This window comes from Microcaecilia unicolor, chromosome 1 (genome assembly GCF_901765095.1).
Source record: "Microcaecilia unicolor chromosome 1, aMicUni1.1, whole genome shotgun sequence".
Classification (NCBI taxonomy): Eukaryota; Metazoa; Chordata; class Amphibia; order Gymnophiona; family Siphonopidae; genus Microcaecilia; species Microcaecilia unicolor.
The window spans coordinates 459,398,919-459,418,431 of record NC_044031.1 but is presented as its reverse complement, the minus strand read 5'-3'; the positions used below and the strand labels follow the sequence as shown (position 1 = coordinate 459,418,431).

General features: G+C 42.6%; 1 protein-coding gene across 1 annotated transcript in view; it reads right to left on the bottom strand.

Annotated features, from left to right (window-relative positions):
- Positions 1-162: 162 nt before the first annotated feature.
- Positions 163-19,513, bottom strand: part of LOC115457698 (formin BNR1-like) — a 107,580-nt gene continuing 88,229 nt past the window's right edge. Inside the window, exon 7 of the mRNA XM_030187291.1 lies at positions 163-629. Within this exon, the coding sequence (XP_030043151.1) occupies positions 192-629 (438 nt within the window). The 3' untranslated portion in view covers positions 163-191. The remainder of the gene's footprint in view (positions 630-19,513) is intronic.

Here is a 19,513-nt window from a genome sequence, read left to right as displayed (position 1 = left end):
GGGGCCCTGTTTACTAAGGCGTGTTAGCATTTTACACGCCTACAATTAGCATACGCGCTAACTGTGTAGACCCCTACAGGGATATTGTAGGTACGTACACGGTCAACGCGCATTTAAAAAGCTAATGGCGCCTATAATGCAGTTTGGTAACAGGGCCCTTGGAGTAGGCCTTCCCATCTCATTTGCAAATGTTAGTACTCAGAGTTCTCCTGTGTTTCCTTCTCCTTACTTGTGATGGAGGTTTCACTGATTTTTATATCTAATATATTTTGTAGCATGCATGATGTAGAGCTTAGGCTTAAATTTGCTGGGCTCTCTTTTTCAGATACCTTGAGAGCTCCAATTTGGGATGAATCTTTGACCATCACTGCTGGGCTCTCTTTTTCAGATGCCTTGAGAGCTCCAGTTTGGGATGCATCTTTGACCACCACTTCTGGATCTACTTTTTGTGATTCTTGGCCAAAGTGCATACTGCTGGGACCAACCTGGATGGAACTCTCACAATAATAGTAACCAGGTTCCTTCTGCTTCTTGTGCATGGAACAGAGGTCAATTCGACTAAATGTTTCTATACCAAAAGCACTGTCTTCATACTCCTTATAAAGATCTGAACAAATCTTTCTGAAGCCCTAGATATGAAGATTAAAAAAAAAAAAAAAAAACTTAGGCAAGCATATTATGATTAGATACTAAAATGCATCGTTGAGTTAATGCATTATAGGAAAGAGGTACCACAGTAAATAATGCACATTAGTGTGTATTAGCATGTGATTGTGCCTATTAGTAGATTTACTCCTTAGGTAGCAATGAGGAAAGGAAGTGAATATTCAAAAGACATTTGGATTACTGTAACGTGCTTTATTGAACATATACACTAAATTTGTGAGAAAATGCAGTTATCCAAAATACAATTAGGCTGATCTTTAATCTTAGAAAGTTTGACAAAGAATACTATATAATTCTCATTGTCTATCATTTCAGGCAATTTACTGGCTTTCTTCTTCTTTATTGACAGATTTAATTTGTGCTTTCAGAAAGAATACATAGATTGTTAATACTATGCCCAATTTCTTTGAAGAGTATGAGATTTCTTAGGATTGCTAAGGCTATGTTCTCTGATTTTATGATTCCTATTGGAAAACACTGTCCATTCTTATTAGAACAGAGGTAAATTTTTTCGTAAGAAGATTAGGCCTATCTGTTCTCCTGAGTTACACTGTATTTATATGTTTTTTTAATATGCTGTATTTTTATATGATTTTTTTAAATTTGCAGTCATTCTTAACTTAATTATGTAAATCACCCTGGACCTGTAAGGAAAGAGTTGCGGTATATAAGTGTGTGCTGATATAAACATTAAATTGAGGGTGTTCAATAGAGATCCAGAAGGATTTGTGCAAGAAGGGGGAGGCAGTTAAGAGGAATAGAAAAGAACTGGGTAGTCTTGCTGTGGATGGCAACAGAGAAAGAAAGCAAGCTAAGGGTTTCCACTTTGGACAGAGAGCAGAGAAAATGAAGGTTGAACTTCCCAGGAGGTTGGGGGAGGGAGAAGAGGGAGACCAAGCCTAGTAGAGAAGGTTCAAAGCAAGGGTGAAGCATGAGACTGCTGGGGTGGGGGGGGGGGGGGGGGGGGGGAGGAGAAGTCAAACCCTTCTGATGGGGAAATGCTACACCAACAGATACATAAATAAAAATTAATGCTGAGTTTTAAAATATTGTGCACATAATTTTCAAATATTTGGCATGATACTCCCCCTAGGAGTATTGTATTTAGTAGATTCATTTAATGGGAACTATTACTCTCCAAAACAAACTGTTTCAAAAAAACAACTTTGGTCACATTTTTTGAAACAGTAAACTTAAAATTTAACCTTGAGATAAATTAGCATTTCTTTTCTTCTGCTTTAGAGAAAATGTTAAATGATATATTACCAACAAGAACCAGATTAATCATGGTCTTTCTCCATTTTTTTTATCATAAGAGAAAAACACTTGATCAATTCAAAGATTGGATATATTAATATCCATTCTCTTAGTAATTGTACATATCATATATGTATTCTTACATACACTGGGAGGCAGGTTCCCCCTGAATTTATAAATTCATAAGCTTTGGTCTGGAAAGTTCTCTTTTATGAGTCCTTAAATTTCTCTTGGTACTGATGCACACATGAACATTCATTCTTTTAGAAAGGACCAAAGATCATCACACACACAACTTTATTCCTATGTTGTCCTCCCCACCCCCAACTTTAATATGTTCCAATAAACTGATTAAGGGGTCCTGTTACAGTAAAAAAACACTCCTTCCCCACCAGTCATGGTAATATATTGCTAACACCAATACCTAAGAACTCCAAGAACCTGCAAACGATATTACCAACTACCGGCCAATAGCCTCCGGTTCTCTAATTACAAAACTGATGGAAAAACAGAGTGACTTCGCAAGCTCAATGATTATATTGAAAAGTTCTCCATACTGCATGATTCACAATCAGGCTTCCATTCAGCCACAGCACAGAAACCGTGCTCATTACCTTAATATCCAAATTCAAACAAGAAATAGCAATTGTGAGCCATATCCTTCTTCTGCATTCGACCTATCCAGTGCCTTTGACATGGTTGATCATACCATCCTAACTAAACTTTTGGACAAACTTGGGGATAGGTGGCAACATCATTAACTGGATAAAAAGCTTCATCACTACAAGATCCTACCAAGTCATAGGACCTACAAACATGTCATCTCCATGGCTATCGCAATGCGGGAGTGCCACAGGGATCTCCATTTTCTCCAATACTTTTTAACCTAATGATGTTTCCTCTGGCCAGAGCACTAGCCAAATATGGCCTCAATCCCTTCATTTACACTGACCCATCGGAAATCTCTGATAAAATCAACACAGGTATGACCAACTTTAACCTCTCAGGCTGATGCTTTCAGGATGAAATTAAATAAAGAGAAAATACAGTGTTTAGTCCTATCTTCTCAACATTCTCCACTTATCCAACTACTCTTAACACCCCAGAGGTTAAACTTCCCATATCAGACAACTTGAAAATCCTTGGAGTAATGACTGATAGTCATTTATCATTTGAAAACCATGCTAAAGTCATCAACAGGAAGATGTTTAACATAATGCGGATTTTGAAAAGAGTGAAATCATATCTTCCCTTAGACACCTTCCGGAACCTAGTACAATCCACTGTACTTACACACGTAGATTACTGCAATAGTGTTTTTTTAGGCTGTAAGTCCCTAATATTGAAAAAAGCTCCAGACTTCCCAAGCACAGCAGCCAGACTTATTTTTGGTAAGTCAAGATTCGACAGAGTAAAACCTCTTCAGAGAACCTTCACTGGCTCCCCATCAAAGAAAGAATTAACTTTAAAGTCCACACATTATTTACAGGATATTACACTGAGAAGCCCCCACCTAAATGAATCATCTTATCGACCTCCCAACAAGGAACAGTTTGACGTCTTCCCATACTTACCTTAATCTACACCTCCCCAACTGCAAAGGTATTAGTACAAATCCTTCTACGCATCCAATTTTTCCTTTTGGGTAGCCAGCTTTGGAATGCTCTACCAGACCTATCCATACCATTAACAGCGTTTTGCCCTTCAGAAAAGCACTGAAGACCCATCTCTTCAAGATAGCCTACCTAACGATTCAACCTAACCAAACTTGCCCACATGATTCTTATTGACAATAGTGATACATTGACCATGTTTCCCATTATCCTTTTGGCTACCCCATATCCATTCCTCTCCATCTTAATGTAAGCCACATTGAGCCTGCTACAGGTGGGAAAGCGCGGGTTATAAATGTTACAATACAATACAGTCTTTCTACACCTACCTCCCAATCTCATTTCCTTCTGAACCCAATTCCTCCTATGTTTAACTTACTTATCCATTAACCCCATTAACCTTGCATTTACCACAAACTGTATATTCTTCTACGACTTTCTAATTCTTTATATTGTTACTATGTAAGCCACATTGAGCCTGCCATGTGTGGGAAAGCGCGGGGTACAAATGTAATAAATAAATAAATAAAATAGGCTTTAGCATGGCTTTATGTAGGGGTTTTCCTATGTGCTAAGGACATTTTTACCACAATTCTAAAATGGCTAATTTTCTATTTTTTGTATTAATGTCCACACGCTAATGTCATTAGCATGTGGCCATTAAAAAAACCTACCACACAAACATTTACTGTCACCTATTTGAAGGCAGTAAGGGTTCACAGGGTAGTCCTGAGCTAACCAGTTAATGTATCCACATTAGCATGCACTAACTGTTTAGTGCAGGAATGACCACTCTCTGACCCCTGATACACCCCCTCCCAAAAAAATAGAAATACATTTAGTGCCTGGATTAGGGTTGCTCTAATTTGCAGTTACCACAGGAAACCTGAGGTGCATCACATGATATGTCATTTTAAGCTGCCTTAAGCACACATTAGCACTTAGCTTAGTAAAAGGCTAACATCTGTTTTCTTGCAAAATCTCCCATTTAAGATCGTTAACTTGTTGCATGTATTTGAACAGGAGATGGCATGAGTGAGCCAGTTTTGGGGTAGATGATTTTCTAAGAGGTGCCATTATAAAAATTGGAATGTGTCAGTTTTATCCTGTGGTTGTACAATACATTCTTTGTGTACAATGCATGTACAATATGCTCTTGCAATTTTACCTTGAGTGTTTAATCCTTAAGCAATCTCTTTGTATGGTGCATATTTCACACTTTCTACCTTTCACTTACTGCCCCATTTCTGTTCAGTACTCTGCACTCAAGAAAACCCCCTTATTTTCCTGACTCTGGTCTAAATACCTAACCTGCTCACCATTTCCCTCTCCTTCCAATACAGAAAGGCTAAACCAATTCCCACTGACCTGATGGTGCTCTAAGGATAGGGCCAGAGCATGATGGGGGTTGACCAGGCAATGTGCTATTTACCAAGTTTTTAGTATTCTGATTCTAGTTTTTGGGATAAGGCAGGGAGTGAAGCCATAATGAAGGCAATTCTATAAACTGGTGCCTCAGTCCAGGCTAAAGAATTGAATGGGAATGGGGATTGCAGGAATCCTGCAGAACCCACAGGATTCTTGTGGGTATGGAAGAAGTTACCATGGGATTCCCAAAGGGATGGAAAAAGTTGCCATGGGATTCCCACAGGAGTGTAATCAAAACCTCTGGTGACTCCAGAATAATGTTGGAATGCCCTGAGATGGGCAATTGGAGCCCCAGAATGAGGCTTAGCTCATACAGAGAGAGGAGTTGTAGCACCAGAATGAGGCTTGGAATACTCATTGGTTAAATAGTGAATACCTTCCAAAAAAACCATGGGAGGCTGTTGGGTTGGGAGGAAACAGAGGGCTATGAACAAGTAAATAATAGCATTGACTGCTGAGGATAAGGGTGGGGATGGAGGAGATGAATTGTGGGGATGGAATGGATCTTAGCGGGTTCCAACATTACCAATCACAAGGGCCTTCTCTGATGATGTCGCAATACCAAAGAATTTGAGTCTTCTATCAGAAGTTATACACTTCATCACTTCAAGGTCCCTCTAATTCTGCAGACTTATTTTTGCAACATCTTCCACATCCTACCCTTTTGGATTCTCACAACACAATACTCCATGCTCCAATAACTGAAGAGGAAATAAAACAGCTATACCCACCTTGAGTGAATTTCTTCAAAAGGAAGTAATAAAAACCCAATAAACAATTAATAAATCTTTTGCAGTGCATAAGGCTCCTGGACCAGACAGTTACCATGCTGAATTCTTCAAAGTTTTTAACTCATCTCTATCTCCCATATTAACTGACCTGTTTGCTTATCTTAAGTCTAACTGAACCACAAATCTCTGTTCTACCAAAACCTGGAAGTGATCACTCTAAGGTTTGTAATCACAGACCCATCTTCCTTTAGAACTTAGACTGTAAGAGCCTTGCTAAAGTTATCAGCACTTTGCATTTAAGTTGCCATTCCTATGCTGTTTTCAGTCAAATTCTCCAATTTCCTGAAGAATGTTCTTTTAGCTCTAATAGCGTCCTTCATCTGGCATGTGGCTTTCCTTCCAACTTTTCTAATACATGGAATATATCTGGGCTTGGCTTCCAAGATGGTATTTTTAATAACATCCACACCAGATGTAAAGTGTTGATCTTTGCAGCTGCTCCTCTAAAGTTGTTCTAATCATTTTATCATAGTCTCCTCTTTGAAAGCTATGGAGACCTTCATTGTTGAAATAGATGATGATTGAACTATGCAGAACTCTGTAGATACAGACAGGGAGTTCAAAAACAGTGGGATTGAACTATGTGGTGTCATCATCTATTTTGTTTATACATTTTTTTATATTTTATTTCATTCACTCTCACATAAGGGCTGTTACCATCTGGAGTTAGCACACTTTAACCAATGGAAATCTTATTGTATCTGCAGCCCTTCACTTTGAAGTAGAAATTGTGCTGGTTTTAATTTCTTTTGAGTGGTCATTTTCAATCATATTTTCTCATATTAATTCTTAATATCATTTGTATACTGTATGCGTGACTATTTTCATTGTCTTTTTAGTTATATATGGCTGAAACCACACATACACCATTTAAATTGTTGGGTGTAGATCATAATATAGGTATGTGTCCTATTTCTACTACACATAAGACTATAGTAAAGAAGTATGTTTTAATGCATGGTCCTATTCCTTTTTTATTATGATCAACATGTCTTTTTATTGTGAATCAAAACCAAAAACAACCACAAAAGTGGAGAAACTGGATCCACTACGAGGGGAAGCACAGAAACAGAGGAGTAAAGTGATCAACAGGACGCTTCCAAAAAACCATGGAGACAAAGAATAAGTAGTAACATTTTTACTACTTATTCTGTTTTTACTACTTATTCTGTCTCCTTGGTTTTTGGAAGCGTCCTGTTGATCACTTACTCCTCTGTTTTCTGTTTTTATTGTAATTAACATGTTCCATTTCTTTATCCTTTGTATGTATATGTTATACTAATGCATATTATTACCCACGTCATGGTTTTCAAATTTTATATTCCATTTTTATTTATATATGTATTATTTTGATCTATATATGTAACTTTACATTGTTTATTATATATAATTTTTGTAGCCCCTGACACAGCCCCTTTGGATGAAGCACAGCCTGGTGTCAGGCATTTTATCTGATCGTGATTCTGCAATAAAGAATGCTTTGGACTGATCACTGATCTGCTTGTTTTATTGGAGTTTCTGGATCATTTGCCTTGTTGTTTCTTGGGACCATCTTTCTCCCCATAACCTAATCATGGCTTGCTGCTTGTGGACAGCAGGGTCTACAGAGAGAGAGAGTTGTTTTTTTTTGTTACATTTGTACCCCGCGCTTTCCCACTCATGGCAGGCTCAATGCGGCTTACATGAGGCAATGGAGGGTTAAGTGACTTGCCCAGAGTCACAAGGAGCTGCCTGTGCCTGAAGTGGGAATCAAACTCATGGAGGAGTATGAATGGAGGTGTATGCTCAATGTGTGGCAGGAGCCCAAAAAAGAAAACAGGATGCTAGAAATTATTAAGGGATGGTGAGTGGGATGGTGAGACCGAAAATACTATAATGCCTCTGTATCGCTCCATGGTGCAACCGTACCTCAAGTATTGTGTTCAGTGCTGTTGCCGTATCTCAAAAAAGATATAGCAGAATTAGAACAGGTTCAAAGAAGAGCAACAAAAATGATTAAAGGGGTGGAACTCCTCTAATATGAGGAAAGGTTAAAGAGGTTTGGGCTTTTCAGCTTGGAAAAGAGAGGGATGAGGGGAGACACAATTGAGGTCTGCAAAATCCTGGAGTGGTATAGAACAAGTAGAAGTGAATCGACTTTTTTTTTTACTCTTTCAAAAAGTACACAGACTGGAGGATACTCAATGAAGTTACATTGAAATACTTTTAAAACAAATAGGAGGAAATATTTTTCACTCAACGAATATTTAGCTCTGGAACTCTTTGCCGGAGGATGTAGTAACAGTGGTTAGCACATCTAGGTTTAAAAAGGATTTGGAGAAGTTCCTGAAGGGTCTGCTATTGAGACATACTTGGGGGAAAGTCACTGCTTGCTCTGGGATTGGTAGTATGGAATGTTGCCACTATTTGGGTTTCTGCCAGGTACTTGTGACCTGGATTGGCCACTGTTGGAAAACAGGCTACTTGGCTAGATGGACCTTTGGTCTGACGCAATATGGCTTTTCTTATGTTATGTTCAGTTGAAGAAAATACTATGTATCATCTATTCTTAATATATGAGCATCATAAACATCTATGTTAAACTGTAAGCAGTGGTGCTTTTCTGCTGTCATTAAATTAAATTTGCTGATGACACAAAATTATTCAAAGTCGTTAACTGGCGACAGGATTGTGAAAAATTACAGAAGGACCTTACAAGACTGGGAGACTGGGCAGCTAGATGGCAGATGACGTTTAATGTGAGCAAGTGCAAGGTGATGCATGTGGGAAAAAAGAACCCGAATTATAGCTGGGTCATGCAAGGTTCCACGTTAGGAGTTACGAACCAAGAAAGGGATCTGGATGTCGTCGTCGATAATACACTGAAACCTTCTGCTCAGTGTGCTGCTGCGGCTCGGAAAGCGAATAGAATGTTGGGCATTATTAGGAAAGGTATGAAAAACAGGTGTGAGGATGTTATAATGCCGTTATATCGCTCCATGGTGCGACCGCACCTTGAGTATTGTGTTCAATTCTGGTCACCGCATCTCAAGAAAGATATAGTGGAACTGGAAAAGGTGCAGCGAAGGGCGACTAAAATGATAGCGGGGATGGGACGACTTCCCTATGAAGAAAGGCTAAGGAGGCTAGGGCTTTTCAGCTTGGAGAAGAGACGGCTGAGGGGAGACATGATAGAGGTATATAAAATAATGAGTGGAGTGGAACAAGTGGATGTGAAGCGTCTGTTCACGCTTTCCAAAAATACTAGGATTGGCGGCGTGCGATGAAACTACTGCATAGTAAATTTAAAACAAATCAGAGAAATCTTTCTTCACCCAATGCGTAATTAAACTCTGGAATTCGTTGCCGGAGAACGTGGTGAAGGCGGTTAGCTTGGCAGAGTTTAAAAAGGGGTTAGACGGTTTCCTAAAGGACAAGTCCATAAACCACTACTAAATGTACTTGGGAAAAATCCACAATTCCAGGAATAACATGTATAGAATGTTTGTACGTTTGGGAAGCTCGCCAGGTGCCCTTGGTCTGGATTGGCCGCTGTCGTGGATAGGATGCTGGACTCGATGGGGTCTTTTCCCAGTGTGGCATTACTTATGTACTTATCAGATTACTGAGCTGGAACAGTTAGGGAACTCCCTTTGCACTTTTGCAGCTAGAATTGAACCCTTCTGCTGGCCCTAACTTGGTCTTTTTGATTCTTCTAGAGAAATTACTACTGATACTCGCTTTTAGACATTTTAAATAGATAAGCAATATAGAGCCAAACAAATGACTTACCAAATGAAATGTTAAATATAACCAGCAGATGGCATCACAATTATTAAAATTCTATTCTCAAGTACATATTTTAACCTTTTTCATTTCAAAGTATACAACAAAGCAATACACCATGCATTACCTCAAACAAGATCATTTTAACTTACAGCAATTGTCAGGACATGAAAAGTGTTAATAATATTAAATGCATCAGTTAAATGTAGGGCTCATTTGATCACAAGGCATAAACCAAATTATATTTAAAGAAAGCATTATATTTCCTACCAGAGAAGAAGGAACGGAGGGTGAGAATATACTCTGACATTTTTGCTGTTCCCAAACCATACTTTACCAATATCCAGAAAGCTCTCAGGTGGGAAAACTGATGAACAAAACCACAAGTCAAATTTCCCTCAAAATGGCAATTTTTTTTAGAAGACTATCCTGGTGAAAACAAAATGTGTTTGATGCTAAAAGGGACCCTCAGTTCTTAACAGATAGGTTATCCTCTCCAATTATATATGCAGTTTGGGATATTTCTTTTGTTTTAAGGGAGGAGGGGAGAGAGAGAGAGAGAGAGAGAGTAGGAAGTGGGGAAGTTACGTATTATCTAAGTCAAGCAGTATCCTGAGTCACCCTTAAGCTTAGGGAAGTGTAAGGAGTCTCTCTTATAGCCTATAACCCTGAGTGCTTTCCCTTTTTAGCCACTACTTTCCACTAAAAGAATCATGTGCTAGAGTTACAATCTGTGGCCTGTAAACAAGACAGCAGGTGTCACAAGTGCTGTCTCTATTGTAGCTGAACAAAGTCCTGAGCACGCAAATACAGGTTCAGGGACTGAAATTGCAATACTTGTCTTTGTCAGTGACCTATAGGACCATCTCATTGGCTTTGATTTGAATAGTACAAAAATTACCTTTGCAGCAATCATTGCACTTGAAGAAATATACACACACCATACATTTTATATCACAGTATATCCATAACAAGGAATGAATGAGGTACATTAGTTCTACACTGAATTAATTAAAGAATGGGACAAAAAAAAAGCTCACATTGATCTTGGACAGGCACCGGAGAATCTGGATTTCTATTTAAAGGGCCCTTTTACTAAGCCAAGTGGAGGGGCATAATCGAACGGGGGCGCCCATCTATAAGGGCACCCATCTCTAAGGATGGCCCTGTAAAGAGGCGTCCCCGACCGTATTATCGAAACAAGATGGACGGCCATCTTTTGTTTCGATAATACGGTCGGCGACAGCCAAATCTCAACATTTTGGCCGCCCTTAGAGATGGCCGACATTGTTTTTCGCCAATATGAAACATCTCAAAAACCGGCCAAATCCAAGCCATTTGGTCATGGGAGGAGCCAGCATTTGTAGTACACTGGTCCCCCTCACATGCCAGGACACCAACCGGGCACCCTAGGGGGCACTGCAGCGGACTTCACAAATTACTCCCAGGTGCATAGCTCCCTTACCTTGTGTGCTGAGCCCCCAACCCCCCCCCCCAAAAAAAAAAAATCCACTACCCACAACTGTACAATACTACCATAGCCCTTAAAGGGTAACAGGGGGCACCTAGATGTGGGTACAGTGGGTTTTGGGTGGGTTTTAGAGGGTTCCCATTTACCACCCCAAGCGTAACAGGTAGGGAGGAATGGGCCTGGGTCCACCTGCCTGAAGTGCACTGCAGGGCCCACTAAAAACTGCTCCAGGGACCTGCATACTGCTGTGATGGAGCTGGGTATGACATTTGAGGCTGGCATAGAGGCTGGCAAAAAAAATGTTTTTTAATTTTTTTTTGATGGGAGGGTGCACGTCAATTTCGAGTTACGTGACCCATGCGGTAATTTCATTTTTGATGCATGTCCACTACGCATGCCAGAAAATATATTTTATTTTCTGGTGCACAGTGAAAATCAGGTGCTAAATCCAACTTGACATGCGTAGGCAGTTACTGCGTGGTTAACGTGAGAGACCTTACCATTAAGTCAATGGCTGGTAGTAAAGTCTCAGTCCCAAAATGGACATGCACCAGTTTTTATTTTGCCGCACGTCCATTTTCAGCAAAAATTTTAAAAGGCCTTTTTTTTTTTACAGGCGCACTGAAAAATGGATCTGCGTGCTCAAAACACGCGCCTACACTAGTGCAGCCCATTTTTCAGCGCACCTTAGTAAAAGGACCCCTAAATATGAATATGTGAAGGAGGCATTTGGCAGTCAGCAGAAAATACAGCTTTTGCTTATTCTAATTTTTCTGACCTACAGATATTAGGACAACTTGTCTCCTCTACCCCTGTGATTGTGCCAGTTAGTGATTTGAAAATTTTTTCTCCTAATGTACTATGAAGAATAGTATAGATCTGACCCTCTCGGATCTAATCATGTATTTTGCTTTTTACTTGTTTGTATTTCAGTATGCTTTCTTAATGGCATAACCAGCCTCACTGGCCAGCCTGTCTGTCTTTGTTATTTTCTTCTTTTACATGTTTTCATCTTCAACAATTTCTTCCAGTTGCATCTGACAGCTTGACTTTTAAGTCACTTTGGATAAAGGCACTGAGATACAAGAGGCATGACAAAGCACAATCCAACAAGGGTCAGGATCTGATAGGAACAAAAGCCTGCTCTTCGGGGTTTGTAAGGACATGTATTCCAGGAAGAAAATATTAGTGGTATAACAGCTGGAAATTGAAGACTAGAGATGCAGCAGATGAAAACAAAATAAACCAAACAGAAGAAAATGGCACGTACTCATTTTTCTGAGAACCAAGCTCTTGAAAAGAATCCTGGCTAAATGAAAGGTGCAAAGGCATCCAAAGAGAATTATAGAAATTCTGAATTATAGCGACTGAATTACAGAAGAGGAAGAGCCATTCATTCAGATAGAAGTATGGTCAAAACAATGCCAGTGTACATGCTTATTTGAAAAGGACTTTGACTAAGTCATTCCCATCTCCACATGCTAATCTAATATAATAAAACGCACCCTCAACGTTCTGAGGACAACGTTCTGTGAAGCCTTGAAGCCTGAAGCCTGAAGCCTGAAGCCTTGAAGCCTGAAGCCTTGAAGCCTTGAAGCCATCTGACGTCACTCCCAGGCTGAAGGGTTCGCGCCGGATTCGTGGTGTGAAGCCTTCAAGCCAGCCAGCCGTCTTTGCCCCGCCCTCGCCTCAAACCAAACAAATCCGGAAGCGAAGCGTCAGGGAAGGAGGCGGCGCTCCCGACGTCTAGCCTTCCCTTCGCTGTGTTCCGCCTTCAAAAGAAGGCGGGAGACAGCGAAGGAAAGCAAGACGTCGGGAGCGCCGCCTCCTTCCCTGACGTTTCGCTGCACGAACCGCCGCGGAGGTAAAGTTAAAACGAAGAAGAAAAAAAAAAAGGGATACATGGATGCGAAGGGGGGGACATGGATGCGAAGGGGGGTGGGAGAAGAGGGCGGGCCAGGCTGGGACATGGGAGAGAGAGGAGCATGGATGCGGGGGGGGGGGGGTCATGGAAGGGAGAGAGGGGACTTGCTGGAAAAGGATGAATGGAGGCGGCAGGGGACAGAGGAGCATGGATGGGCATGGAATGGGAGGGCAGGGCTCAGGGAGAGAGGGGAATTACTGGAAATGGATGAATGAAGGGGCCAGGGGACAGAGGAGCATGTATGGGCATGGATTGGAAGGGCAGGACTCAGGGAGAGGGGAATTGCTGGATAGGGATGATGGAGGGGACAGATGGGCATGGATGGATATGGATTGCAGGGCAGGCCTCAGGCAGAGAGGGGAAATGCTGGATAGGGATGAATGGAGGGGCCAGGTGACAGAGGAGCATGGATGGGCATGGATTGGAAGGGCAGGACTCAGGGAGAGGGGAATTGCTGGATAGGGATGAATGGAGGGGACAGATGGGCATGGATGGATATGGATTGCAGGGCAGGCCTCAGGCAGAGAGGGGAAATGCTGGATAGGGAAAAATGGAGGGGCCAGGTGACAGAGGAGCATGGATGGGCATGGATTGGAAGAGCAGGACTCAGGGAGAGGGGAATTGCTGGATAGGGATGAATGGAGGGGTCAGATGGGCATGGATGGATATGGATTGCAGGGCAGGCCTCAGGCAGAGAGGGGAAATGCTGGATAGGGATGAATGGAGGGGGCAGGTGACAGAGAAACATGGATGGCCATGGATTGGGAGGGCAGGGCTCAGGGAGAGAGGGGAATTGCTGGAAAAGGATGAATGGAGGGGGCAGGGGACAGATGGCCATGGATTGGGAGGGCACGGCTCACACTCTCTCTCTCATATACAATGTCTTTCTGACTCTCACTCTCACACACTCTGTCTCACACTGTATCACATTCACTCTCTATGTGCCACACAGTCACTCACACACTCGCTTGGTCTCATACACACACTCTCTCTCACACTGTGTCTCACATACACACTTGCAGACACTCTCATTCTCACACACACACTCTCTCACAAACACACTCACACCCAGACTCACTCTCTCTCTCACACACTCACACTTTCACTCTGACTCTCAAACAGTCACTCTCACATACACTCTCCCAAACATACACACTCCAAGGAAAACCTTGCTACGCCCGTTTCATTTGTGTCAGAAACGGGCTTTTTTTACTAGTCCTATATAATAATTCTCACCTCCAAAGTTCTGACTTGCCTGGAACTGTGGCTCATTCCGAATTGGTCTGCTAGGCTCCGTAGATCAGGCTGACATCACCCTAGCCATTATGATGTCAACTTCAGAACCCGGGGGGAAAAAACCATGCCTCACAGCAGATCCATGTCCAGAGGAGGGTCACTGGACATGGGTGGCTGGAGGGGGGACAGGGGAGAGAGGAGGGTCGCTGGACATGGCTGGCTGGAGGGGGGGCAGGGGAGAGAGGAGGGTCGCTGGACATGGCTGGCTGCAAGGGAGCCGAGGAAAACCTTGCTAACGCTCGTTCATTTGTGTCAGAAACAGGCCTTTTTTACTAGTCAAACATATAAACGCGAGTGACCGACTCACTCGCAAATGCGCAGTAGAGACTTCCCTCTCTGTCCCGCCCCCGCGTCAATATGTGATGATGGGGGCGGGACAGAGAGGGAACCTGCGCAAATCCGTGGAGGTCGCTACCGCTCCCCCCAACCCGAGGTCACCGCTACTGCTCCCCCCACCCGGTGTCGCCGCTGCCAGCCCTCCACCCGGCCCATCCATTTGCCGGAACGCAGCACGCACATGAGCTGAGCTGCCGTTCGCCTTCCTTCCCTGCCTGTGTCCCGCCCTCGCTGACGTTACGTCACACGAGGGCAAGGCAGAGAAGGAAGGCCGACGGCAGCTCAGCTGATGTGCGTGCTGCGTTCCGGCAAATGGATGTAAGTTCAGTAGCGGAGAGAGGGCCTGGGCTGGGTGGAGGGCTGGCGGCGGCGACTCCGGGGGTGGGGGGAACGGTAGCGGCGACCTCGTGGGGGGGGGGGAGCAGCGTCGACCTCCAAAAACCCCAATACCACCCGTTTTAAACGGGCCTCAACGGCTAGTGTATTATAAAACAGAGATCAACAAATTCCAGTGTCTAGGCACAATATTTAGGGGACCCTTTTACTAACCTGCAATAAAAAGTGGCCTGTGGTAGTTTAGACACGTGAAATTGGTGCAAGCTGGGACATTTCTTTTTTTTACCGTGACTAGTAAAAAGGGTTTTGTTTTTGTTTTTTAAATTGATGGCCATGCACTAAAATTCAAATAGTGTGTGGCTATTTTCTGCCTGAGCTCTTACTGCCACCCATTGACCTAGTAGTAAAGGCTCACGCGATACTCGCATGGTAATCAGGCAGCATGCACCAAAGTGACTGTGCAGCCAATTATCAAAGGGAACACCCCATGGTAGAACATAGAAAAATATTTTCTACCACAGGAAACAGAGCGCGCCAACTTTGAAATTACTGCCGGGCACCCGCACTACCCCTGTGGTAGTGTCGATTTAGTGAGCGCTACCTATGCATTGGCCCAATCGCTGCTTAGTAAAAAAGAGACCTATATTTTTTCATTCATTCTTTCTAATATATCACAGATCCAGAAAACCTCTCACTGCGGTGTACAACTTAACCCCTCAACCATAAGCACAATGAAAAAGACAAGCTTCAAGCCTTTTCTTAAGCTGCAAACATTCCCTCTCACTTCACAGCTCACTCGGAAGACATTCCATAACTGAAGCATCTTTATGGAGAAAGCACATTCTTGATGTCACATTACCCGAACTACTTCGATACCTGGAATACTCAACAAATTCTTGTCCTGTGAGTTCAATCCACGGCTGGGAATATATGACTGGAATTTAATATGCCAGTACACTGGGGAACATTGAGTACAAATAGTACAACAACAAGAAGCATTATCTACTAAATGTGCCATTGTATTGGTAGCAAGTGTAACCAGACCAGAACTGGAGACACATGGTCAATTTAGTCAACCCATCAAATTCACAGCTGTATTTTGTACCAGCTGCAGTCTTTGCATATCTAGAGACAATCCAACAAAATTGCATTATAGTAGTCTAACTGTGGAAGTAATAGAGGTAATGTGACACTGAGCGAGTCTACTCTGATGGACCATGAACAAGACAAAAAAGGACCTTCATTTTTGAAACATGCGCCCTCAACCATTCAAACTCAGAGATTTTAACCCAGCCCCATAACTTTATGATCCTGACCATCTTCTCAGTTGCGGGCATATTCGAAAGAGAAGGGCGACCATCTTTCGACACAAATCGGGAGATGGGCGTCCTCTCAGGGTCGCCCAAATCGGCATAATCGAAAACTGATTTTGAGTGCCCTCAACTGTTTTCCGTCGCGGGGACAATCAAAGTTCCCGGGGGCATGTCAGAAGTATAGCGAAGGCAGGACTGGGGCATGCTTAACACATGGGTGTCCTCGGCTGACAATGGAAAAAAGAAGGGCATCCCTGATGAACACTTGGACGACTTTACTTGGTCCTTTTTTTAATACGACCAAGCCACAAAAATGTGCCCTAAATGACCAGATGAGCACCAGAGGGAATCAGGGATAACTCCCCCTATTCCCCCAGTGGTCATTAACCCCCTCCCACCCTAAAAAATTTTTTAAATATTTTTTCCAACCTCTATGCCAGCCTCAAATATTATACCCAGCTCCGTGACAGCAGTATGCAGGTCCCTGGAGCAGTTTTAGTGGGTACTGCAGTGCACTTCAGGCAGGCGAACCCAGGCCTATTCCTCCCCCCCCCCCCACCTGTTAAACTTGCGGTGGTAAATGTGAGCCCTCCAAACCCCACCAGAAACCCACTGTACCCACATCTAGGTGTCCCCCTTCATCCCTAAGGGCTATGGTAGTGGTGTACAGTTGTGGAGAGTGGGTTTGGGGGAGGGTTGGGGGGCTCAGCACACAAGGTAAGGGAGCTATGCACCTGGGAGCTTTTTCTGAAGTCCACTGCAGTGCCCCCTAGGTGTCCTGGCATGTCATGGGGATCAGTGCACTATGAATGCTGGCTCCTCCCACAACCGAAGGGCTTGCATTTGGTGGTTTCTGAGATGGGCGTCCTCGGTTTCCATTATCGCTGAAAACCGGGGACGACCATCTCTAGGGACGACCATCTTTAAGGTTGACCTAAATGTGGAGATTTGGGGGTCCCCGACCATATTATCGAAACAAAAGATGGCCACCCATCTTATTTAGATAATACAGGTTTCCCTGCCCCTTCGCGGGGACATCCTGCGAGGACACCCTCAGGAAAACTTGGGCGCCCTGTTCAATTATGCCCCTCCTGGTGTAAATGGTAACTTGCACATCATCCACATAAATATAAAACTGGATACTAGCAGTGTGCATTAGCCTATATCAGTGATGCCCAAACCTGTCCTGGGGGAACCCCAGCCAGTAAGTTTTCAGAATATCCACAACGAATATGCATGCAATAGATCTGCATACCAAGGAGGTAGTGTATGCAAACTGATCTCATGAATATTCATTGTGGATATCTTGAAAACCTGACTGGCTGAGGTTCATCCAGGTCAGGTTTGGGAATCACTGTCCTACATAAAGGAGGATAAGGACTCCATAATACAAAGGTCAGGCACAGGAGCAGTTGTCACCAACCTTTACTAACTGGAAAGCATCACTGCAAAAAAAAAAAAAAAAAAAAAAAGACTGAAATGAGCACTCATATTCCTTTTTAACAACGCTTCCTATGACTGACAGGTCAAAAACTGCACTTGCATCAAGCCCCTATGACAGTGCTTCTCAACCCAGTCCATGAGGCACACCTGGTCCCATCAGGATTTCAGGATATCCACAATGAATATGCATGAGAAGTTTGCATACCAAGGAAGAAGTGTATGCAAATCTGCCTCATGCCTATTCATTGTGGATATCCTGAAAACCTGATGGGACCAGGTGTGCCTCAAGGAATGGGTTGAGAAGCACTGCCCTATGACATAGAATGAATGCCTCTATGCAATTTAACTGCTTTGCAAAGAGTCACTTGCAAACCACCCTCTGAATTCCCATAGCATACTGCAACATAACTACTACAACTTATCATTTCTCAAGGATCTGAAGTATAATCGCTTGGAAGGTACTATGCAGAGCACTCGAATAATTTGAATACTTGGCAAAGTGTACAGATGCTTTTGCCAAGCATCTTTTGAAGCCTATTTTGAAAAGGAAGCTTCTCAGGTAGCTTCCTTTTAAATAGTAGATGCTTTACTTTGGGGTATTTGTTCCAGAAAAGATGGCTTAACAACACACAGCATTTAAAAAATATCAAATGCAAATGGAGGCCGATGTTCAGTGAAGCAGCTGTTATACAAAGAAAAGGAGATAATGTACCTTTAAAACAGATTTTCAGCCACGCTCTCTAAGTAGGACTATTGAACTTGAATGGGTAAGTTACTCATTATTCTATCCTGTATAAAATGGATGGTACTCGGATAGCAAAATGTTCTGCACCACGATTACTTGTTACCTCACCCTCAGAAACCTTTCAGCCCTCCTCTTTTTAACCCCGATATTTGTCAGACATTAAATTGTCCAGCCTAAAGTTATGCTGCAGTCGTCTCACGTTTTCAATGTATTCTGTCAACTCCTAAAGGTAACCCGTAAATTGTGTTTAATATGCTGACCTTATACCGTTTTTTTTTTCTTCAGCCTAAAGATATCGAAAGAATGCCTGATTTTTCATCCAGCTACAAGTATATGAATGCAGAAGCCAGAACATTTTTACCCAGGCAGGGGCTTGGCTAAAAATAGATCTCCTTATGTATGCAAGTAAATATCTTTGACATCATCTCCATGTATCAGGAATAGATTTAAAGAAGGAAAGCTTGAGGGGGGGGTAAAGTCTGTATTAAAAAGAAACAGTTTAATGTTAGGTATTATTAGTTAAAGAATGGAAAACAAAAATGAGGACGTAATAATGACTTTGTATTGTACCATGGTGCGACCGCCCCTCGAATATTGTGTTCAATTCTGGTCGCCACATCTCAAAAAGATATAGTTGAATTAGAAAAGGTACAGAGAAGGGCAACGAAAATGATAAAGGGGTTGGGACGACTTCCCTATGAGGAAAGACTAAAGCGGCTAGGGCTCTTCAGCTTGGAGAAAAGGTGGCTGAGTGGAGATATGAAAGAGGTCTATAAAATAATGAGTGGAGTTGAACGGGTAGACATGAAGCATCTGTTTACACTTTCCAAAAATACTAGGACTAGGGGACATGCGATGAAGCTACAAAGTAATAAACTTAAAACGAATCGGAGAATTATTTCTTCATTCAACGTATAATTAAACTCTGGAATTCGTTGTCAGAGAATGTGGTAAAGGTGGTTAGTTTATCAGAGTTTTAAAAAGGTTTGAATTGCTTCCTAAAGGAAAAGTCCATAGACCCAGTGGCGTACCAAGGGCAGGGCAGTGGGGGCGGTCCGCCCCAGGTGTCAGCACGAGGGGGGGTGCTCCACTCTCACTGCTCCCAACCCAAAGACCGCTGGTGCCGCAG